This window comes from Neomonachus schauinslandi, chromosome 12, assembly GCF_002201575.2.
Source record: "Neomonachus schauinslandi chromosome 12, ASM220157v2, whole genome shotgun sequence".
Lineage (NCBI taxonomy): Eukaryota > Metazoa > Chordata > Mammalia > Carnivora > Phocidae > Neomonachus > Neomonachus schauinslandi.
The window spans coordinates 20,340,453-20,366,736 of NC_058414.1; the positions used below are offsets into that span (position 1 = coordinate 20,340,453).

Genomic DNA, 26,284 nt, shown 5'->3' on the forward strand with positions numbered 1-26,284 from the left:
TGTTTTGGGAGAATAGCAAAGATTGTGATTTCCCAGCTCTTCACTGGGGGCATCATGCACTACTTTGGTCTCGCCAGAAACTTTTATTCAAAAGGTAGCTGAGAATATACGATCATATCAGGGATTAATTTGACCTTTTCTATATTCCATGTTTTGATTAGCTGGCTATTCGACTCATATCCCATTTATAGACAAATTGTGAAAGGCTTGAATGGCAAGCCAGAAATATATAGAATATTGTAAAGGTCAGTGTGATTTAGCCCATAAGCACAGCATTGAAAATATATGACAAGTCATTATCACACTTAATTCCCATGACAAAGACTGGGTGAAGATGGGAAATTATTCCAATTAAAATATTCTTATTTCATAACGAAGGCTGAAAGTGGCAAAGCTCAAATGGCCTCTTGACTCCTTTTTTTGGTGATAACTTAATAAGTTAGAAAGGAATTGTAATTGAATTAAACAAGACAAAAAAAGAAGTAACAAGCTCTTCTGATTTGAGAATCCATCATAGAGGGAATAATATAATGACTTTTCTAAACACTCTAATTATACATGAGTAAGACAGATACAGCTACAAAACCAATTCAACAGCCACCCCATGCTCTCTTTTTATCTACAGCATAGCTGTCAGTCAGATGGGAACTCCATTTATTTCCATGGGAATGAAGGCAGTGAGTTCAATTTTGCCACCACCCGGGATGTAGACCTTTCTACAGAGGATATTCAAGAGCAGTGGTCAGAAGACTTTGAAAGCCAGCCTACAGGGTAAGTAATTGCTGTCCCATGCTGTGTATAGCACTTATATTTTTTCCACTGGACGTATTTTAAATGCATACTATTAAATAGCAAAAGCATAGTTAAATCAATATTGATTATTCTTCTTTTAAAAGATTTATTTATTTATTTATTTGAAAGAAAGAGAGAGAGAGCAGGAAGAGGGACAGAGGGAGAGAGAGAGAATCTCAAGCAGACTCCATGCTAAGTGCAAAACCCAGTACGGGGCTCCATCTCGTGACCGTGAGATCTCAACCTGAGCCGAAATCAAGAGTCGGATGCTTAACTGACTAAGCCACCCAGGTGCCCCAAAGCCAATTGTTCCTTATAGACAGGACAAATGGTTAGACTTGTCCTAAACATTCTTTATTAAATAATCAACTATTTTATGTGTATTAAAAATTTATAATTGCAAATACCTTTTAACTGCAGTTGAAGCACTTATATTTCATCTTCGTTTATTCACCTTTACTGGGAAAAAGTTTTTTTCAATGTGTATGGAAGACAAAATCTTTCTGCTACTATTATATGGAGACTTTCAGTCATCTTCCTGGGGCCTGAGATTTATAGACAGAAATCTGCCCAGCAGCCTGAGCTGCCACCGCTCCTGTGACCCTTTGCTGCTACATCAGGGTCCTTCACTGTTGAAAGCTAGATTTATGCTGTGGCTGACCCAGCCCTGCATCAAGGAGGTCCAGCCTGTGGGGTAGGCCAGGTATGCCTCTGACGGAGGCTGACACTTTGAGGGACCTCATTCCTTCAGAGCCTAGCAGTGATGTCAAGGCCTTCAGTCCATAAAGTTCTTCTCCTTGGAAGTTCCTGACCCCCTTGCAGTTCCACGTCCAGTGTGGCTCGGGTGTCTCCTTGAGGGACCAGCCACTACTGCTCCTCTATTCTATCTCCAGGATTTCCCCAAGAGTCAGGCTGCTTGCCTTCATAACCCTTACACTACACAGGCTCGTTCCACTCCCCTTACAAACCAGTGGGATTTGATGGGGTCCAGAATTTTGACAACGCAAGCAAGGCTTCTTTACCTACCTTTCAGAGATAAGGAACCATCACCAGTGGATCAGTTCTCCCTTTCTGATTCCTGATACACAAGACCAATTCAAACCCCTTCCCTGGTTATGGAGCTTGACTGCCTATGAGAGAGTCCCAAATCTTGAAGCACAAGAGATTCGTTGACCTCCACTCCTTCATCTCTCCAAGCTAATACCATCCATGTGGAAGTGATGAGCCATCCTCTTCAGGGAGACCCACATACCCTGGGGACACATGATTCTCAGCGATACCCAGCCCCCATCCCACTAAAGCAGAGAGAGAAACACAAATTTAATCTCCAGTAAGGCAACTCTCATACCCATGTAAATCCCTGTCTATCTACCTACCTCTTTCCTCAAAGTCTTCAGTGTTACTAGTCTTATTCTTTTGGGGAGAGAGAAAATTTATTTTTTTTTTAAAAGATTTTATTTATTTATTTGAGAGAGAAAGAATGAGAGATAAAGAGCATGAGAGGGAGGAGGAGGAGAGGGAGAAGCAGACTCCCTGCTGAGCAAGGAGCCCGATGCGGGACTCGATCCCGGGACTCCAGGATCATGACCTGAGCCGAAGGCAGACGCTTAACCATCTGAGCCACTCAGGCGCCGAGAAAATTTATTTTTAATTATGGCTTTCATACCTACCTATTCCCTGTCCGACAATGCTTTATTTTCCTTTTTTTTCAGCTTGTTGTATTATCAAAGCTTGTCTATAAAAGAACAAAAGATTTTTAGGATGGATTAATGGTCCATCCAGCAATCTGCTAGTAACATCAGTAAAGGTTTAGTATAAACAAACAGAAAACCATGAGTTAAGCTTAGAAAGGAATTGATTTTATATTAGAAGAAACCCAACATATCTTAGAAAATCAGTGTACTAGTCCAGAGACATAGCTTGCAAAAAATTATTTCATTTAACAGAGTAGACATTCCACTTTCACAGAGCACTAATGATATGAGAGAATTTGTGACTAAACTAAATCATTCATCCCCCAAAACAAAGAGGGAACTGAAAGTATTTATTCTTGAGAAAAGAACTAAAGTTAGGACACACACAGAGGAACATCACAAATTCCATCCACTCAGTGACTCAGGTGGTTTCAGTTATGCTCTTTGGCCACTTCTCAGTCCTGAGGATTGTATCAGGGTTTTGGTCACAGTTAAGAAGCTAATACTTTCAGGCCATGGCATTGTCAGCAGATCTCTGTTCCAATAACATAGAATAATGCGCTTGACAAAAGCACCAGTGCCGCTCTAATTGCTGTACAATTAATTCCTCTAAGTTCTAAAAGCAGTAAATTATTCTAGCAACTACATCTTAGGTTTATTTGTAGCTTTTCCCCTAAGATATCAGGTGACACCTCCCAGATTTACCTCATTTATGCTCTCAGCTGGTTGCCCAGTTATCCAACTTGGTGTTATATCATAAAGGTGTAAAAGGATAATGAGAGGATCTAGTGTTTTCTGTTTGCAGTGATGATAAAAATGCTGGTTTAGTCCATGAGTGTGTGTGTGTGTGTGTGTGTGTGTGTGTGTGTGTGTGTCCTCTCTGCATCCCATTCACCCACTCCTAAATGTTGCTTTATTGGTCCACGAAAGAGTGTTGTCATAATCATTTTTAATCATAGCTTCGGAGGAAAAAAAGCCCATCACAAAATCAAATTAATGTGAAATATTTTTACCTAGGGAAAGAGCTGACAAAGAAAAACAGATTAGGAATTTGGTAGTGAAATTCTTTTTTTTGTTTTTTTTTAATTTAATTTAATTTTATTATGTTATGTTAGTCACCATGCAATACATTATTAGTTTTTGATGTAGTGATCCACAATTCATTGTTTTCATGTAACACCCAGTGCTCCATGCAGTGAGTGCCCTCCTTAATACCCATCACCGGGCTAATTCTTGATGTGTTTTGTTTTACCAGCCAGATTTACTAAATATTTGTCTCATTCTTCAACTCAATCATCATTACCCACACTGATAATTTATCATTATTGGTTCACCTGCTGAAATAGAAAATGTAGATAATAGGGCGCCTGGGTGGCTCAGTTGGTTGAGCGACTGCCTTCGGCTCAGGTCATGATCCTGGAGTCCCAGGATCGAGTCCCACATCGGGCTCCCTGCTCAGCAGGGAGTCTGCTTCTCCCTCTGACCCTCCCCCCTCTCATGTGCTCTCTCTCTCATTCTGTCTCTCAAATAAATGAATAAAATCTTTAAAAAAAAAAAATGTAGATAATAAATCCCCACTGTGCTCAAGAGCAACCAATTGAATTGATTGAGCTCTGTAGTTTTGAGGTCACTTTTTTAAAAATAAAAAAAATTTAAATAAAGTAATTAAATTGTTAACCTGTATATAATATTTTCACTTCTCTTAACTATGTTTTTCTCCCATAAGAATTATGAAAGAGAAAAATGAATATGCAATCCTCTCTAATAATTTCAAAACACTTCATATGAATGTTAAGAAAGAAAAGAAAGTCACTATTTTTTGAATCTAGCTTCCCAAATATTCCTGTTTTCCTACCATTTGAGTCAAACTATTTGATCTCATATCACAAGGATGCAAGAGCTGTTTGCCACTCATATCACAAAGTTGTCCTAAATCCAGTGTTGATAGGTTTATTTTTTAAGTGGGATCGTAAAGGTTTTTTTCTCTTTTTCCTAAAGAAAACACATCTGTTACTTCAGCAAGAGAGAAACTTTAATGGATACACTGATAATTTATGTGAATATTTCTAAACTTTGGCTTAACCTTACAAACACATCATTTAATTAACAACCACCATATCTCACCTAGCTGAGACTGCCTTTAGGTGGGAGAGAGCTTTGTAGAAAAACACACTGCTATCATATAGATTTTGTATACTTCTCTTCCATCCCAAATGCAAACATTGTATATTTTTACTATTCAAATACCTTTACTGCTGTCACTATTCATGTTAAAGAGGAACTCCACAAATGTAATGAATGTTAAAATATTGAATCAAGGCATCATGCTTCAGTCTTCTCCACTTGCCCCAAATCCTTGGAAATTACAGAAAATGAGCAAACATATCTATAATGACACTATAAAACAAACAAAAAAATGTGCCTTAGTGGGTCAGGAATTATAAAGGACTGTACACAAAAAGAGAAGAGGAGAAGATCTGATGGAAGGAGGGAACTGTAGCCCCAAACACATGTTGAATAAGACATTAAAAAGATGTCTCAGCACTGCTCCAGGACACAGATGCTGGTCACATGAATGAGGATGGGGCTCTGAGCTACTGCTATAGGGATTGCCAAGGAGGTGAGTCCCTCAGTACACCTACTTCCAAGTAGAGGCTTCTATTCCCAGGAACAAGCAATGAATGTGGATACTTGGAATGGAGAAGCAGGGCGATCCAGGTGACTGGAAACCTCAAGGGGGAACAGAGACCCCCCCTCGTGGTAGTCCCACCTAAAGCCCCATCTGCCCCCATCAATAGCCATTTTTATACCAAAATAAAAAAATAATAACAGATACAAATTTAAGCAAATTATCTAGAATCAACAAATCTGAGGAAAATCAACTCCATTTAAAAATCAATCAAACTAAAGAACTAAGGTCTGAGAAAACAGAAGTAGTAGAATAAACAAATGGAGATTTTATAAGAAGCATAATTAATATCCTCAGAGGGTTAAGAGTGCATACTGCATTTGAGAAATTAAAACACATTTTATGAGGAAGCATAGAGATGTGAGAAATGATGACAATATATGATTGTTGAAACAAATTTAATGGATTTTTTTTCTCCACTGAATATCAGCATAGGCATAGCTGAAGAACAAATTAATGAGCTAGAAATTTGAGTCTTGAAGTCTACCCAAAACTTAGGGTCACTGGATATAAGAAAAAAAGATGTAAAGTATAGGGGGGAAATTGGCTCTTCTGTTGTTAGAAAAATAGGAATTCCAGAAAGAGAGGTCAGAGAGAATATATGGAATGAAATATTCAAATATATTACTGAAGAAAAGTTCCCAAGATTGAAAAAAGAAGAAAGAAAAGACATAGTTCCTGTGAATGAAATGTTTAGCAAGATGAATGGGAACATATGCAATCCTAGAGCATCAAGAAGAAACTTTAGAACACTGATAAAAGAAGAAATCCTAAAAGCTTCTTGGTGAGATTCATAGTACTTTTCTTGGTAGCACTAAGCATAAGTTTAAAAAAAAATGAAGAAGTTACCTAGGTCTGAAAAAATTATTTGGAACATAAAATTCTTTTCCAATCAATTATCATACAAGTATTAGGAAAAAACGAAAACCTTTTTATTTCTATACATATATATGAACTTCATGGTAACCATGTTTTTTGTACATAACCAAAAACCTACAATAGAAACACAAAAAATAAAGAGAATGGAACCCAAACGTAACACTGAAGAAAACCATGAAACCACAAAGGAATAGACCAACAGAAGAAAGGAACAGAGAAGACTACAAAACAACCAGAAAACAAATAACAAAATGACAATAAGTACATACCTATCAATAATTACTTTAAATGTAAATGGACTAAATGTTCCAATCAAAGACATACAGTGGCTGAGTGGATAAAAAAATAACACCCTTTTATATTCTGTCTACAAGAGACTCACTTCAGATATAGAGACACACACAGACTGAAAGTGAAGGGATGGAATAAGATATTCCATGCAAATGGAAATGAAAAGAAAGCTGGAGTACCAATACTCATTTCAGATAAAATAGACTTTAAAACAGACTGTAACAAAAGACAAAGAAGATTATATAATGACAAAAGGGTCAATCGAGGATCACATATAATATTTGTAAATATTTATGCACCCAACATGGCAACACCTAAATATATAAAGCAAATATTAACAGACATAAGGGGAGTGATTGACAGCAATACAATAATAGTATGAGACTTTAATACCCCACTTACCTCAATGGATAGCTCATTCAGACAGAAAATCAATAGGGAAATATTGACCTTAAACAACACATTAGACCAGATGGGCTGAATAGATATATAGAGAACATTTCACCCAAAAACTGCAGAACACACACTCTTTTCAGATGTACATGGGACGTTCACCAGGATGGATCATATATTAGACTACAAAACAAGTCAGTAAATTCAAGAAGACTGAAATCATATCAAGCATCTATTCTAACCACAACAGTATGAAACTAGAAATCAACTATAAGAACAAAACTGAAAAAAAAACAAACACATGGAGACTAAACATTTACTAAACAACCAATAGGTCAATGAAGGACTGAAAGAGAAAATTAAAAAAAAAAAAAACTTTGAAACAAATGAAACTCGAAATACAACTTTTCAAAATCTATCTGACCCAGCAAAATCAGTTCTAAGAAGGAAGTTCATAGTGATACCAGCTTACTTCAGGTAACAAGAGTCCCAAATAAGTCATCTTTTTTTCTTATTTTTTTTATTATTATGTTCAGTTAGCCAGCATATAGTACATCATTAGTTTTTGATGTAGTGTTCAATGATTCATTGGTTGCATATAACACCAGTGCTCATCACAATATGTGCCCTTAATACCCATCACCCAGTTACCCCATCCCCCCACCCACCTCCCTTCTGTAACCTTCAGTTTGGTTCCCGGAGTCCAGAGTCTCTGATGGTTTGTCTCCCTCTCTGATTTCTTTGCATTCAGTTTTCCCTCCCTTCCCCTGTGGTCCTCCCCACTATTCCTTATGTTCCACATATGAGTGAAACCGTATGATAATTGTCTTTCTCTGCTTGACTTATTTCACTTAGCATAGTCCCCTCCAGTTCCATCCATGTCAATGCAAATGGTGGGTATTCATCCTTTCTGATGGCTGAGTAATACTCCATTGTATTTATGAACCACATCTTCTTTATCCATTCATCTGTTGAAGGGCATTTTGGCTCCTTCCACAGTTTGGCCATTGTGGACATTGCTGCTATGAATGTTGGAGTAATCTAACTTTATACCTAAAGAACTAGAAAAAGAACAAAGCCCAAATGAGTAGAAAGAAGAAAATAATAAAGATCAGAGTAGAAATAAATGAAATAGAGACAAAAAAGAAAAAAAAAACCCATAGAAAAGATCAATGAAACTAAAAGCATCTGCTCTTGCCAGATGCATCAAGATAAAAAGAGAGAACCCAAATAAATAAAATCAGAAATGAAAGAGGAAAAGTTAACAACTGACATCACAGAAATACAAAGGATTGTAAGCAACTATGATGAATAGTTACATGCCAACAAACTGGAAAACCTAGAAGAAATGGATAAATTCCTAGAAACACAGTCTTCCAAGACTGAATCACAAATAGAAAAGCTAAATAGACCAATTACAAGTAATGAAATCAAATTAATAATAAACTTTAACCAATTATAGTCCAGAACCAGGCAGCTGTACAGGTGAATTCTACCAAACATTTAAAGAATAGTCCCTATTGTTCTCACATTATTCCATAATATTGAAGAGAAAGGAACACTTCCAAACTCATTTTACAAGGCCAACGTTACCCTGATACCAAAACCAGATGAAGCCACCACAAAATAAATAAATAAAAATAAATTACAGGCCAGTATCCCTAAGGATCATAGATGCAAAAATCCTCAAAAAAAAAAAATAGCAAACTGAATTTGACAACACTAATATGATCATACACCATGATCAAGTAAGAAAGATTAATTCCAGGGGTGCAAGGATGGTTCAACATCCACACATCAGTCAACATGATACATTACATTAACAAAACCAATAATAAAAATCATATATTCATCTTAATAGATGCAGAAAAGCATTTGACAAAACTTAACATCCATTTATAGCAAAAACACTTAATAAAGTAGATACAGAGGGAACATACTTCAATTTAATAAAGGCCATATATGACAAAACCACAGCTAACATCATACTCAAGATTGAAAAGCTGAAAGCTTTTCCTCTAAGATCAGGAACAAGACAAGTATGTTGGCTCTCACCTCTTTCATGAAACATAGTATTGGAAGTCTTAGCCACAGTAATTAGACAAGAAGAAGAAATAAAATAATCCAAATTAGAAAGGAAGATGTAAAACTGTCATTGTTTGCAGATGACATGATAATTTATATAGCGCGAACCTAACGACTCCACCAAAAAACCGTTAGAACTAAAAAATTAATTATGTTGCAGGATATGAAATTGACATATAGAAATCTGTTGCATTTCTGTACACTAATAACAAGCTATAAGAAAAAGAAATTAAGAAAACAATCCCCTTTATGATTGCATCAAAAAGAATAAAATACCCGGGAATAAATTTAACCAAGGAAGTATAAGACCTACTCTGAAAACTTTAAGACACTTATGAAAGAAATTGAGGAAGACACAAATAAATAGAAAGTTATACCATGGTCATAGGTTGGAAGAAAAATCTTACTGAAAATGTCCATACTACCCAAAGCAATCTACAGATTTAATGCAATCCCCATCAGAATACCTATGACATTTTTCACAGAACTAGAACAAAGAATCCTAAAATTTTTATTAAAAAAAAAAAAAAAAAAAAAAAAAACCCTAAATAGCTAAAACAACCTTGAGAAAGAAGAACAAAGCTGGAGGTTTTTCACTGCCTGATTTCAGACTATGCTAGTCATAGTGATCAGAACAGTATAGTAGTGGCACAAAAACAGATGCATAGATCAATGGAATAAAATAAAGACCCTAGCAATAAACCCACAATTATATGGTCAATTAATCTATGACAGAGGAGGCAAGGCTATACAATGGGGGAACAGACTGTCTCTTCAATAAGTGATGTTGAGAAAACTGGACAGCTACATGCAAAAGAATGAAACTGGACCACTTTCTTATACCATATATAAAAATAAAGTCAAAATGGATTAAAGACTTGAACATAAGTTTGGAATCATAAAATTCCTAAGAGAGAACATAGGCACAAAGCTCTTTGATATTGGTCTTAGCAGAATTTTTTTTGGACCAGTCTCTTTCAGCAAGGGCAACAAAAGCTAAAATAAACAGATGAAGTTACATCAAACTAAAAGTTCTTACACAGCGAAGGAAGCCATCCACAAAGCAAAAAGACCACCTACTGAATGGTTGAAGATATTTGCAAATTACATATCCAATAAGAGGTTAATATCCAAAATATATAAAGAACTTACACAATTCAATATCAAAAGAACTCGATAATTATTGAAATTGGATATTATGTACATGGGATTTCATTGTTACTTTTCTTTCTACCTTTGGATGTAATGTACAGTATAGGGAATATAGTCGATAATATTATAATAACTTTGTATGGAGACATATGGTAACTAGACTTATCATGGGGATATTTTTATGTATTATAAAAATGATTATAAAAAAGTGATTTAATATTTTTATGTATTATAAAAAATTATTAAAAATTATTAAAAATTATAAAAATTATGTATTATAAAAATCACTGTGATCTACACCTGAAACTAATAGGATACTCTAGTTGATTATACTTCAATTGGCGGGGGGGAAAAAAACTTTTTCAGACACATAGGGTTCAAAAAATTTACTACCCCCCAAGCCCTCTCTGAAAGAATTACTAGGAGATATGTTCCTGGAAATTAATCCAAGAGAAATATGATAGATTCAAGAAAGAGTAGTGATCAAAGAAAAAAGTAAAGCCTGTAGTTGAGTCTAAGTAAGTATTGATTATTAAAAAGTTTTAATAAAAATTTGTAATTAAAGTCCAAATGACCTCAACTTGAGAAGTACAGAAGGAAAGTGACAAAAAGAGAAAAGAAGAGTAAGGAAGTAAAATACTGCCAAACTTCCTAGCTTGCTTGTAGTGAGGATATAGATCTAGGATAACTCTTTTTTTTTTTTTAAGATTATTTATTTATTTATTCATCAGAGAGAAAGAGAGAGAGAGCACAAGCACCAGCTGCAGGCGGAGGGAGAACAGGCTCCCTGCTAAGCAAGGAGCCCCATGCGGGACTCCATCACAGGACCCTGGGATCATGACCTGAGCTGAAGGCAGACACTTAACTGACTGAGCCACCCAGTGGTCCCTGGGATAACTCTTAATGTTAATAATAATAATAATGTTAATAGAAAACTTTAAATATGTAAATAATAGATTAGCCAGGTAGAGGCTACGTAACTTCTGAAGCATCAGGGTCACATAGGACACGGAAGACTGAGTCTCGTACATGCCAGGAAAGTAACAAAAGGAAACAATAAAAAGCAGGGTAAATAGAAAAGAGAAAACAATTTTTCAGGAATCAATCTAAACATATCAGTAACCCAATAAATTTGACTGTTATATTTATTAAATGATATTTTCAAACATATCAGTAACCCAATAAATTTGAGTTATATTCATTTATTAAATGAGATTTCCAAAGTAAGTTTTTAAAAGTAAGCTATGTATTTACAATAACACAAGAAATTAAAAATCAAAGAAGAGAAACAAATATACCAGGCAACTACAACGAAAGAAGGAGGCATATTAAAATCAGATAATTCGAATCAGATAAAATCCAAACGCAAGCACTAAAAGGGCTAAAAGGGGATATTTTATGCAACAGTATATGTAGAACACTTGCCACAATGCATAGCACATAATAAGCAATCAAAAAACTTAAGAATTAGCTGTCATTCCAACTATAATTACTGTTGGTAATGAGATATGAGGAAAGTGATGCTCAAAGGAAAATTACACTCAAATTAATTAATGAGATATAGAAGAAACACAAACAAATAAAGTTGAATCGGCCAATGAAACCTAAATTGGATTCTCGAAATAAACCAATGAAGTGTCATTAAGAAAAAAGACGATATTAGTTAAAGTGATAATTGGATATATTTTAAAACCACGGAAGTGCTAAAATGGATCTGAGTAATCTTGTTGCAAGCTGTTAAAAGAACATATGTCTTATTTGTTCTGGTTTGCTTTGGGCCTGGGTTCTAATATCACTTTCTCTTGAAGCAAATTGTTTTTATACTTTAAAAATACAAAGAGTAAAATTTCAAATAACAAAAAAATAAGTGCTATATTGTTCTGGAACTCCTTTATAGAAATTAAATGTTAAACCTTTAATGTGCAGCACATTTACACACCATCTTTGCTTTTGGCTCTGCCATCTTGAGTTGGCTTGTAGCCCCCCTCTCCTGCTCCAAAAACTAGCTGTTTCCATGTGAGCATCCAGAATAGAGACACTGGCTTCCCTTCCAAGATAGAATCTTTTTTTTTTTATTGTTATGTTAATCACCATACATTACATCATTAGTTTTAGATGTAGTGTTCCATGATTCATTGTTTGTGCATAACACCCAGTGCTCCATGCAGAATGTGCCCTCCTCAATACCCATCACCAGGCTAACCCATCCCCCCACCCCCCTCCCCTCTAGAACCCTCAGTTTGTTTTTCAGAGTCCATCGTCTCTCATGGTTCATCTCCCCCTCCGATTTCCCCCCTTCATTCTTCCCCTCCTGCTATCTTCTTTTTTTTTTTCTTAACATATATTGCATTATTTGTTTCAGAGGCACGGATCTGAGATTCAACAGTCTTGCACAATTCACAGCGCTTACCAGAGCACATACCCTCCCCAGTGTCTATCACCCAGTCACCCCATCCCTCCCACCCCACCCCCCACTCCAGCAACCCTCAGTTTGTTTCCTGCGATTAAGAATTCCTCATATCAGTGAGGTCATATGATACATGTCTTTCTCTGTTTGACTTATTTCGCTCAGCATAATACCCTCCAGTTCCATCCACGTCATTGCAAATGGCAAGATCTCATTCCTTTTGATGGCTGCATAATATTCTGTTGTGTGTATGTATGTATGTATATATATATATATAGCACTTATTTTTAAGTGTGCTTATTTTGTCTCATTTAGCATAACAATATAGCACTTATTTTTTTGTTATTTGAAATTTTACTGTTTGTATTTTTAAAGTATAAAAACAATTTGCTTCAAGAGAAAGTGATATTAGAACCCAGGCCCAAAGCAAACCAGAACAAATAAGACAAATATATATATATATATATACCACATCTTCTTTATCCATTCATCTGTTGATGGACACCAAGATAGAATCTTTACTGAGGTCACAGAGAAAAAAAGAGTGAAATCTGAATCCTTCCAAAGTGATTTAATTTCTGACAGCTTGGCACAACATTAGCTGGTGATAGGATTTCTCTGTGGAAGGGACTGGAGGAGGTTGGTGGCACTGAAATGTTTAGATGCCCATGTCTTCAACCTTGTCTTTGGTCTCCATAGTCCTTCCTCAGTGGTTCACCTGATCACCATTGGCCACAAGTCAGTCCTGATGATCTAGGGATTTCTGTGAAATAAGACCAGATCTCTAACACCTTAAGAAGCGTAGCTTGGAGTTATCTGTATTCTACAACACATCCAGGAGCATTAGGAAATTGATTTAATTCCTCAGGCCCATAAAGTATGCTAAATAGTATAACTATTTATTATTATATTTTGAAATTCAAAAATAGGAAAATGACTAAATACGGATTGGTATACACATAACAAAATATTGTGTGGCTCATTTACAAAGAATTAGTAATAACAAAATATTGTGTGGCTCATTTACAAAGAATTAGTAATGTCTACATTACTAATGGAAGTGAAAAAAGACAGAGTATAAACCATCTATATAATATTACCACAACTATTTGGAAATATACATACAAAAATATTAGAAACAAATATACTAAAATATTAACTGTGCTTGTCTCTGGGAGAGTGTGGTTATAGGCGATTTTTTCCCCAACCTTTTTATTTTCCAATTTTTCAGTAATGAGATACTGGTATCATAATAGAAAACAAATAAAATTTCTTTTTTTAAGTTTCAAAAAATATTTCCAACTGTACTTCTCCATGTGGGTATCCTCTCCCAGGCCACAGACATCATTTTTGTGAAGCGTTTTCCTCCTACTTAAAAATTAAAAGCAACTAGTGGCAAATACGGCACAGAATGGAATGCCCAGAACTCCAGTACACCAGCAAGATATAGAAAAGATGCTTGGAGGGCAAACAGGACTCCTCCTGAGGTCAAATTTGCTTTCCCATATTCGGTGTTGCTGACTTTTTCAATGGTTAGAGCGTAGTCTCTGAACTACTAACCTATTTCCAGTTCCTCCTACTTCCATTGCTAACAACCCTCTTCCACTACCACCCGTATCCTATTAAGATCACTACATCAAAAACTAATGATGTATTGTATGGTGACTAACATAACATAATTAAATTAAATTTAATTTAATTTAAAAAAGATAACTGCTTTAAGAATTTGCTCTGAAGAAGCTCTTTCTTTTTTTTTTTTTTTTAAGATTTTTTTTTTATTTTTTTTTTATTTGAGACAGAGAGAATGAGATACAGAGAGCATGAGAGGGAGGAGGGTCAGAGGGAGAAGCAGACTCCCTGCCGAGCAGGGAGCCCGATGCGGGACTCGATCCCGGGACTCCAGGATCATGACCTGAGCCGAAGGCAGTCGCTTAACCAACTGAGCCACCCAGGCGCCCGAAGCTCTTTCAATAAATGTATTTTTTTAAAAAAACAGCTCATCTAAGAGTATAGAAAAAAAACTGAGTAAGTCAGTGGTTTTCCAAGGTCAGCCATGGCTTCGTCTCTGACAGATGATTTACTATAGAGAGACCAAAATTCGAAGTATCATTTATATGTTTTAATGACACTGCTTGCTAGCTGGATTTCACCAACAGCTGACTCAATATGTCTTTTTTAATATTGAAAGTTATCCAGTGGGGCAGGGGGGGACAAGTAAAAGACAATATAAACTCAATAAAACAATTTTATATTGGCTTCCTTGTTCCAGGGAAATTGTAGCAAAGAATCTTACACATAACCATTGAAAACCAAAATTGCATATAAACCAACAAGAACAATCTCCATTATAGCCCCTTCAATGTAAGTTGGTGCTTTTATTAAAAATGGGCTTTAAAATTATTTAGAATTCTTCAGAACAGTTTGAGTATCTTCTTGTATTTTCTACAAATTCTTCCCTCTGTCCTACCCAGAAGAATTGTGTTCCCTCTGACGTAGAATACTTTTCACAAAAATGCTTGTAAAGCTTAAGAAAGATTTCATTTAAGCTTATAATTCAAGGTAAGTGAACTGAAGATAGGTTGGCAGTCTGAGTTAATATTGTATTAAGTGGATCTTTTTTTTCTTTTATAAGCATGTTCATTTTTATTAAAACGAAACCGACTTGACCATTCAGATAACAAAATAATAAATTGAGGAGCCCAGAAGATTATAGACAAAAATCATGAATAGTACCAAAGATCCACAGGTTATAGATAAAGTGCAATTTTTCTTTCAGCTCAGTATCCCCTTGCTTAAAGATTAAGTAGTCATACTTGCATATGGGACTGTGCCTTTGTCCAGTCTTGCTGCTTTGCTAATTCTGGTGTGAAAAAATAAAAATACTCATTATTATTTAGAAATTCATTTGAATCGCCTCTTCTACTTAAAACAAAGATAGCACTATGTTTTACGGGGGGGAGTAGGGGAAGCTAACACTTACTGACATGCTGTCCCATCCCAGGCAGAACATTATTTTCTCTAACCATCCTCCAGTCTAGGTCATATTTCTGTCTTATTGGTGAGAAAGCTGAGTGCTTTCTCCCATTCTGAAGACAGTGTTCTTTATTAATGTTATTCTGACAAGAGAGTAAATCAACATAATGCATGTAATAAAAACCTAAAACAAAATTGAATTTGAGTGAAATACAGGAGAACCAACTGAAGAAAAGAATTTTTGAAATGCAGTACATGCAGGGAAGCTTTCAGATAGAGCTCATCCTTTACCTTCACCTAAGCTGTCATGCTGCAGGGAAAAATCTCTAAATGAAGGTAGAGAAGCCTTCAGTCGAAGTACACACCTTACTAGACCTCACATGGCTCATACTCAAGATAAACCTCATGAATATAAATGAATGTGGAAGGGTCTTTACCTATGGCACATCCCTTATTAAATAACAGAGAATTTATCCCAAATAGAGACCTTATGGATAGAATGAACTTATTTAACCTCAGAGAATTCATAGAGATTAAAAAAATCTTATGAATTTGGTAAGCGTGGGATCTCATAGCCAGGCTTTATCCTATATCTTAGCTCACACCTAAAGTAGCCAACTTTAGGTGATTTAATATATTCTGGAAAATATAATAAAACAAATTTTCATAGATAATGTGAAATGCTTCATTAGCTTCAGAGTATCTTATGCCAATATCTGTAGGCAAAGAATATCTGATTAAAATATGACTTCTATTGCCTGTGTTCATATTCTTAGCATTTTCATCAACCTATAATGAGATCATTTAAGTTTTCATTCTGCATTATAATACCTATAAATTGAATGCTTTTCTTCTTTTTTTCCTGAAAATTACATTCTTACTGCAAAGCAGATATGTAAAGGGAAAATCAAAAGTCCCCCACGCTAATCCCATTTCCCACAGTTAAACTGTACACATATAATCATTCAGAAATTTTTCTGTGACTACACACACACACACACCACCCACCAGAGTCACATTTTGTATACTGTAGTACAACTTAATTTTTTTAAAACCAACAACATATAATGAATGTATCTTCTAGTCAGTAAATATAGATCACTATTTCAAAAAAGTGATGTACCAGTTTATCTAATTGAACCCCTATTGATAGACAAAAAATATTGTAATGAAAATTTTTGCATACTTGTTAAAGTATTTTTGAAAGGTAAATATCTTAAAGAGAAAAGGAAAATTAGAGAATCAGATATATATGCGTACATATACATACATGTAGGTATGTAATTTTCATTTTGATAGTTACTGCTAAATTGCCCTTCAAAGAATAGACCTCATTCTATTTTTAAGCTAATGAAGGAAATCTTTTTTAATTTCAGCTTTCCTGAGGCATCATTGACATATAAAATTGTGAGAAAGTTAAAGTGCATCATGGTGATACGATGTATGTATTCGTTGTCAAAGAACTCCATCTAGTTAATTAACACCTCCTTCACCTAACATATTTACCTTTTTTGTGTGAAAAGATTTAATTTCTACTCTCTTGTATCTTTCTTAAAAGTGTCAAAGTATGAGCTGATTAAAACATAAGTAATTGTATTCTCAAAGCATTCCAAAATAGTTGATAGAGAGGACCATCGGCTTTCCAGCTAAGAAACTGCTTTAAATTATCTTTACTTACAAAAATATTCCTCTTTTTTTTTGGACACAAGAATAGAAAGTCATATTTTAAAGATCTAAATTAAACATCATTGTGACCTTGCTACGTCTAAGGAACAAAGTTGCTTACTTAAGGCATTTTATTGATTATTAAACTTTTTTTTCTGTGTTCCAAATTCAACCCACTCTATTATAAATAATAGATACCATTGTATTTATAATAAATAATATAGGGGCTCTTTTTTTAGTTAATCATCAAAGCATAAATATAAATTGCTGTGTTATAGAGGTGTCTCCCCTGTAGGCAGACATTCCTTCAAATGCAATTCACATACAACTACATTTACCTGGGCAAAACATAATTTAGACCGTAGAGAAGTAACACTCCTTTTCAGGAAAATTGCCATGTCATCGAAAATACTACTAAAACTATAAAGCTCTTTGGGGCGCCTGGGTGGCTCAGTCATTAAGCGCCTGCCTTTGGCTCAGGTCATGATCCCAGAGTCCTGGGATCGAGCCCCACATCGGGCTCCCTGCTCCACAGGAAGCCTGCTTCTCCCTCTCCCACTCCCCCTGCTTGTGTTCCCTCTCTCGCTGTGTCTCTCTTTGTCAAATAAATAAAATCTTTAATAAAAATAAATAAAACAATAAAGCTCTTCAGATATCACTTCTGGCCTCAAAGATTTGGTTATTTATAATTTCACTTCATGTAATTGATTATCAGGAGACCGTCAGGGACCATGTCATTTGTATAACTAGAAAAGACCCACAACTTCGTGCCCTTACAAATCTGGACTCTGAAGTCCAGGAAGTGAAAGGCTCTCTCTGCTACCCCTCAAGGATACTTTGTCTCCAACTAAGCTTGAGCCAGTATCTATACAAATTCATGAAAGAATGAGTTTATGCTACAACAGGCTTCTACTGAATTTTTAATAAATGCAAGATAATTTATTCAAATCACTGACACTTACACAAAATGATTTTTTAGATCTCTCTCTGCTTCTTTCTCTTCAAAGCAGACTAAACTTTCCATTTCATTTGATTATAAATATTTGGGTTTCTAAAGAAAGTAACTTCACTTTTGTTATCTTCCAACAGTTAAAAGTGGGAGAAGTAAAGACTAAATTAGTAGAGTAAAATTGAATATATTGGACTTTAAAATAAAGATTGAAAAGAAATATACAGGGACACCTGAGTGGCTCAGTCGGTTAAGCGTCCAACTCTTGGTTTTGGCTCAGGTCATGATCTCAGGGTCGTGAGACCGAGCTCTGCATCAGGCTCCACTCTCAGTGAGGAGTCTGCTTGAGATTCTGTCTCCCTCTCCCTCTGCCCCTCCTGCTTGTGCTCTCTCACTCTCTCTCTCTCTCTCAAATAAATAAATCTTAAAAAAAAAAAAGAAATATACAGTCTGAACATATCTCACACAGCTCTGTCTGTGGTGGATGTCTTGAAAATAATTCATTTAGATTCATCTAGAAGAGTTATTCATTCACAACTAATAATGAGAAAAAGAAAAAATCTCATTTTTCACTTGAATAGAAGGTTCTTTTAGTCCATGACAATTCCATCTTTTTCAATTCAATTTTTCACTTTAAAAATACTCTAAAGCCTAAAAGGAGTCATCATATGCATCATTTATAACCTTAACTTGCTTTGTGGATCAGTAGGCTGAGTGGTTTAATTGGGATAAATGGAGCAAGTAAAAGACCAATGAACCAGTGTGAAATTTTCTTGTATGAGTCAAGAGAGGTTCCTTGTTAATTTACAGTGGTCCAACACTATTAAGAGCTGCTTCAAAAGGTTATTTTTTAGTTTCTTGAATGATTAATATAATCTGTTAAAACATAAAAAAAAAAGTAAGCATTTCCTAAACATCTTGGTCCCAAATCTATTATAAACTAAAATGGTCCAACATAATCTCCTTGGCACAGTACACTCTTTAGAACCATAACTACTAAAATAAGAGCAAAATGAGATACAGAAGATCTCAGTTTTAGAGCTAAACAGGCAATTGGCCTTAGGCAAGCCACTTATCTCTGTGTGTCCCAGTTTCCTCCATCTGTGGGCAAGTGAGTTGTGTGAATAGCAATGTCCAGATTAGACACAACCAGAAATAAATACTAAGGAGAAATAGGAGTTTTAAAATATTAGATATTTTTGTTCTCTTCTGTATATCTGAATATATATTTTTTGACATGATCCAGGTTAAATCTCATCTTTTATTGAAAACTAGCTAGGCTCTTGCCACTCTTATGACTTTACATTCTATAACTTTTTTAATGCGCAAAATACCATACAATTGTTTATGATCTTATGATACTGTCTTTTATGGTTCCCTGTTTCCTTAGTTCAAATTTGACCCCCCCATCTTGACTGTAAGTACTTTGAGAATAAAGACTATCATGTAATAGACATACCATACATAGTATTGATTAAATTTGTCCTTCTACAGAAAAATCATAATTGCGAATGGAATGTGTTTAAAAGTTTGTTCATTACGAAAATCTGTTGTACCACATCTTTATTTCAGAATTATTGATTTCTAAGTAAATGTTCCTCATTAAAAATAAAATGTTATACTCTATAAAGCTTTGACTTAATATTCCAACTGTTCATGATTCTCATTTTTTTTAAGGTGGGACATCTTGGGAGCTGTTATTGGTACAGCATGCGGAACAGTAGAATCAGGTTTATCAATGGTCTTCCTCAAAGATGGAGAGAGGAAATTATGCACCCCATATATGGATACTACCGGTTATGGGAACCTGAGATTTTACTTTGTTATGGGTAGGTACATTTTGAACAAATTTTTTTGACCTAAGGCAGAACCTAGGCCATCCCCTATCCCTGGGGAAGTAAGATAGCTTGTTGGCTAACAACATAAAATGATATTCACAAAATATGAGTTCTACTAGATGAACAAAAGCTCCCACCTGCTTCAGACCAGCCCTACTGGAACCATCCTATAAGAGAACTAGTCCTGGCATGCCTTGATAGGCCTGAAGGTAAAATGCCATATACCTTCATCATACCTCTCCCTCAGTGGTCATAGCTGAAAAGACAATGGGAGAGAAGCTGAGAACAAAATAACTCCTTTGTCCAAAGTCCCTGGCTTCCCCCCAAAGCAGTCATCCAGGTAAGTCATTTGTTTTCATGGACATATCATCATTACATCACTGTTTCTTTGTGGGATGCTAAGAGGTTTATAATACTTTAATAACACTGTCTACTTTTTAATGTGTAGCAAACACACAAAGAAAGTGTTCATAAGGTGTATTTTTCTCCAGATTATTGTAGAGCAAATAAGTAGGTAAACATTTAGGAAAAAAAACCCAAGGAAGAATGTGGGGGGGGGGGGGTTGAAATCAGGGACCTCTCAAATTTATCGTGTTAGTTACGTATTCTTCCACTGGATGTCATTCCAGAAATGTGCGTAGGTGTCACATGCCTTTTTTTGTTGAGTGACTCAGAAAGCACAGGCAACACCTGGAAGTGAAACAGGAAATAAACATTTAGCACCTTTGAACTTACTTGCAAAGATGTCAGCTCATCAGGACAAACAGGGCCCCTGAGTCTGGGCTTCAGCACTGGCTATTTATTTCCCTCACATTCCTTACTTCCTACAGGTCAGAGTGGCATGGTAAACTTCAGATTATGTCATACTCCAAAACGTTGTCTGCTTGATGCTACCTCATTTTCAATGATGATCTGTTTGATAACAGGGAAGTTGTACATATAAAGTATAATAATGTAATCTTCCTACATTAAGGATCTCCTCACATCGACTGAAATGGTCTGTATACTTAGAGACCCAGAGTTCATTTCCTTTACATAATTAGAATTCAAACTGGCTCTCATTTTATTAAGAAAGATTCCTGGGAAACCTTAACCCTCCCCTCAAAAAGTTGTAATAAACATTCATGCTTCTAATGTTAAGCATTTTCCCTTTTTACCATTTTTCACATAATAATTTGCATTCTTGATTTTTTCAAGGTGAATCATACTAAATCAACCCCATTCAGTGCCTTCGTAAGACACTGTCATATTTATATAAGCGTCTTTGTAGAAGAAATTTAGTCATCTTTAATTCTTTCTGAAACAAAGATTATTAATGAATCAATTAAAATAATATTGACTGTGAGGAAAAAACTCATTTGAATGAGCCAACAGAACATTATCCCAGATAAAATCATCTCCATTTAATTTTAAAAATTAATTAATTCCAATTGACTATAGAGCACTGAGCTAGGTTATGTGGGGAATACAATGGGGGGTAATAATGGTACCTAAATCTCAATGATTGAATTCATGCGAATCCCTTAAAACAGTACCTAGTGCCAATAGGTACAACTCAATATATCTTTTTTTATATATATAAAAATTTCTTAGAATTCCTGCCCACAAGTAACATCTAAAAGTCAGTCAGAGAGAGACAAATACCCTATGATTTCATTCATATGTGGAATTTAAAATGCAAACAAGCAAAGGAAAAACAGAGACAAACCAAGAAACAGACTCTTTTTAAAAATTTTTTTATTGTTATGTTAATCACCATACATTACATCATTAGCTTTAGATGTAGTGTTCCATGATTCATTGTTTGTGCACAACACCCAGTGCTCCATGCAGAACGTGCCCTCTTTAATACCCATCACCAGGCTTACCCATCCTCCCACCCCCCTCCCCTCTAGAACCCTCAGTTTGTTTTTCAGAGTCCATCGTCTCTCATGGTTCATCTCCTCCTCCGATTTCCCCCCCTTCAAGGAAACAGACTCTTAACTATAGAGAACAAAGTGATGGTCACCAGAGGGGAAGAGGGTGGGGGAATGGGTGAATGAAGAGTACACTTATCATGATGAGCACTGAGTAATGTACAGAGCTGTTGAATCACTGTATTGTACACCTGAAACTAATATAACACTGTATGTTAACTGTACTGGAACTTAAATAAAAATTTTGGGGAAGAGAGAGAATGTAATGGGCTATAATGAAATGAAGATGGTATGGAAGTGCCAAGGACACTCTGGGTCGCTGCAGTGTTGAGACCAGGGCAACACTCTGTGAGGGAGATGACATTTGAACTGTTCCTTGAAGGATGGCCTTAATTTAAATCTAAAGGGATTTATAAACTGAAACTAATATACACTGTGTTCATTACACTTGAGTAAAAATTTTAAAAACAAAAAAAAATTATAACTTACCTCGAAGGAATAGATGCAGGAGGAAGATGATAGTTCTCTCAAAGAAGAGGGAAATAAGGGACATTTTATTTTATACAAAAATCAGAACATAAACTGTATTGTAAAAACCTATCCCTACACTTCTGCCGATATACAAGTGGGATAGTTAATTTTGAGTGTCATATTGAAACAGAGAATTATCAATATTAAAAACAACTTTTTAAGGGTTTGAAGGGAGAAAAGAATGCCAAGCTAAGCCAGCATTTTGAGAAAAAGCACAAGTATAAATTCACATGACATGTTTGGGGCGGGTGATTTTCCCACTACAACTGAGTGGAAAGATAGAAGATGGAGCAAGAAAAGAGAAATGGAACCAGAATGGTGATCTTCTTTAATATCGATTAAGGAGTTCAGGTTCTTTCTCTAGGCAGCATAGAGCCACTAGATGATTCCTGTCAGTTCTGTGACGTATTCTCATCTGTGTTTTAGATAACTCTGGCATGAATGTGAAGGAAAGACTGAAACACACTCAGAAATTAGAGGACAGGAGACCAGTGAGGGTAGGGTTGCCAGAATTAGAGGAAAAAAACCAAAGCAGCTTTTTAAATTTTTTTAAAATGCGGGGTGCCTGGGTGGCACAGTCTGTTAAGCATCAGACTCTTGGTTTTGGCTCAGATCATGATCTCAGGGTCATGAGATCGAGCCCCGTGTCAGCCTCCACACTCAGCACAGAGTCTGCTTGAGATTCTCTCTCTCTCTCCCTCTGCCCCTCCTACTCGTGCACTCTCTCTCTCTAAAATAAATAGTCTTTAAAAATTTTTTTAATTGAAGCGTAATTGACATACACTATCCTCTTAGTTTCAGGTGTACAGCATAGTGATTAGGTAGTTTCAAACATTATAAAATGATCCCTGTGATGAATCTAGTTACCATCCATCACCACATAGTTATTCCAGTATTATTGACTACATTTCCTATGCTGTACTTTTCATCCCTGTGACTTACTTATTTTATAACTGGAAGTTTGTACCTCTTAATCCCCTTTACCTATTTATTTATTTATTTATTTTTAAAGATTTTATTTATTTATTTGCGAGAGAGAATGAGAGACAGCACGAGAGGGAGGAGGGTCAGAGGGAGAAGCAGACTCCCTGCTGAGCAGGGAGCCCGATGTGGGACTCGATCCCGGGACTCCTGGATCATGACCTGAGCCGAAGGCAGTCGCTTAACCGACTGAGCCACCCAGGCGCGCCCCCCTTTACCTATTTAAATCTGAATTTCAGATAAACAAATAATTTTTTCGTATAAATATTGTTCATGCAATATATTTCATCTGGCAACCCGAAGTTAGGAAGCTATTGCACTAGTCCAAGCAACCAAGGAATATGGAGTGACAGTGATAATCATACGAAGAAGGGGATAGAGAATAAACAACAGAAGAGAAGGAACCAACCGAGGTTCACACCCAAAAGACTCGAGATTGTGAGACCAATATTGGAAAGGACAGAGATTTCTTTCATGGATTTCTTCCTTGGATTTCTTGGATTTCTTCCTATTTCCCGAAATAGGAAATGCCCAAAAATAAATAAATAAAGAGTAGATATGAAGTAGAAGATTTTGGCATTAGGTATGTTGAGGTTGAGGCTTCTGGAAAGCCATACGAAGGTAAAAATTTTTCTCAGGGTGTGAACCAGATCGGAAAATCATCAGCACACAGGTGACAATTGGAGCCACTGGAGTTGCTGTGTTCTCCCAAACAGAAGGCAGAGTAAACAAAGCACAGGGAAAATTCTTAGGGGGAGCCCTCATCTAGGTAAAGGTGGAAGGCATAGAGGTAGACAAAGGATACTGAGAAAGGACATAAAGACATGTGGGAGGAAGGTGTTGTTCTACCCTGAAGGAGGAAGGGAAAGGGTAGGGATTAGCCCACAGAGAAGCCAACCAGGATAGGGGCTGAGAGCTCCCCAGGGACTTCTGAGCGAGTATTCCCCATGGCGTGGTACATGGGAAGCCAAAGCACAGAGAGTTCAAAGAATAAAAGCACATGTTCAAAGCACATGTGTCCCTGAAAAAGGACCACTTCTTCAAGAAGTTCATCAGTAACAGAAGAAAAGAAATGAGGTCTGGATCTTAAGGAGAAAGCAGGATCTAGCAAAGGTGGTTTTTAGGATAGGAGAGGATGTAATAGGACAGGACAGTAGGGAAATATAGGGTAGGGTAAGACTGGACCTATAGAAAGACTTCAAAACTTTGGTAGCTGATGGAGAAAAAGGCAACGTGGGAAGAGATCTAAGATATGGTAGACAGCTTATACTGACCCCTTTGGAAAATCACTATCTGATTGTTTATCTGGACAAGATCACACTCCCTTCCTTTCTGGCCCTGCCTGTATGTTCTTCCTGGTTTCATCCCTTGGTTCAGATCGATCTACTGTGACTATTTCTGGAAAATTTGCTCAACTTTCAAAATTAGGTTCAGGTCTGTTTCCTTCATTCACGTATTCGTTCAACACAAATTCATTGAGGACCAGTATCCAACTCTGTTCTTAGAGCCAGAATGCAGTGAACAGGACAAAAATAACCTGACATACATCATTCATTCCTTTATTATTTCTTCAACATATTCACGGAACATCTCCCATATACCCAGCTTTTTTTTTTTCTATTTATTTAATTTTTTTTTGGTGTAGTGTTCCATGATTCATTGTTTGCATATAACACCCAGTGCTCCATTCAATACGTGCCCTCCTTAATACCCATCACCGGGCTAACCCATCCCCTCCACCCCCCTCCCCTCTAGAACCCTCAGTTTGTTTCTCAGAGTCCATAGTCTCTCATGGTTTGTCTCCACCTCCAATTTCCCCCCCTTCATTTTTCCCTTCCTACTATCTTCTTTTTTTTTTTTTTTTAACATATAATGTATTATTTGTTTCAGAGGTACAGGTCTGTAATTCATCAGTCTTACACAATTCACAGCGCTCACCATAGCACATACCCTCTCCAATGTCTATCACCCAGCCACCCTATCCCTCCCACCCTCCACCACTCCAGCAAACCTCAGTTTGTTTCCTGAGATTAAGAATTCCTCCTATCAGTGAGATCATATGATACATGTCTTTCTCTGATTGACTTATTTCGCTTAGCATAATACCCTCTAGTTCCATCCATGTCATTGCAAATGGCAAGATTTCGGGGGTTTTTGATGGCTGCATAATATTCCATTGTGTATATATATATATATATATATATATATATATATATATATACCACATCATCTTTATCCATTCATCTGTCGATGGACATCTTGGCTCATTCCATAGTTTGGCAATTGTGGACATTGCTGCTATAAACATTGGGCTGCATGTACCCCTTCGGATCCCTACATTTGTATCTTTGGGATAAATACCCAGTTGTGCAGTTGCTGGGTCGTACGGTAGCTCTATTTTCAATATTTTGAGGAACCTCCATACTGTTTTCCATAGTGGTTGCACCAGCTTGCATTCCCACCAACAGTGTAGGAGGGTTCCCCTTTCTCCTCATCCTCGCCAACATCTGTCGTTTCCTGACTTGTTAATTTTAGCCATTCTGACTGGTGTGAGGTGATATCTCATATACACCCAGCTTTTAGCCCACACTTGTATCTCTCTTCTCTGGCTTTTGTCTGCAACTATGGTAGCACAACACAGTTTATTGCTAATTATCATTCTTTTGTGAGTATTAATCTTGTTTTCCTGGCTAAATTACAAATTTTTTGAGGTCAGATTTTCCCTTCAAGCCCAATGTCCTATACATAGTAAACAATAAAATCACTCTCCTAATATAAATAAGTATCTTAAAAGCTACTTAAAGCAGGACTTAAACTATCTGAAAACTGACTGTCCATCTGGTTTTTATTGAGGTCTTTTGTAATTGCTGTACAAAATGCCCCTTGAGTCATACCTTCCCACAATACATCAAAGCGAATGAAACTGAAGAAGAATCCATATCTCTCTGTACCAGCTGCTGTCACTGAAACTTCACAGAGCTGATAAATTGCCCCCAGAGGGATCTTTTAGATAAAGTCTGTCATCATTTTAAAGTTGTGGCTCCTTTTG

The 26,284-nt window shown here is 36.2% G+C and overlaps 1 protein-coding gene across 2 annotated transcripts in view; it reads left to right on the plus strand.

The window, feature by feature from the left end:
- The window catches only part of RELN (reelin), a 516,612-nt gene that overhangs the window by 322,122 nt on the left and 168,206 nt on the right, over window positions 1–26,284 (plus strand). For both annotated transcript variants that reach the window (XM_021682887.1, XM_021682888.1), the window contains exons 11-12: window positions 626–771; window positions 19,647–19,798. In XM_021682887.1, coding sequence (XP_021538562.1) covers window positions 626–771; window positions 19,647–19,798 — 298 coding nt within the window. The remainder of the gene's footprint in view (window positions 1–625; window positions 772–19,646; window positions 19,799–26,284) is intronic.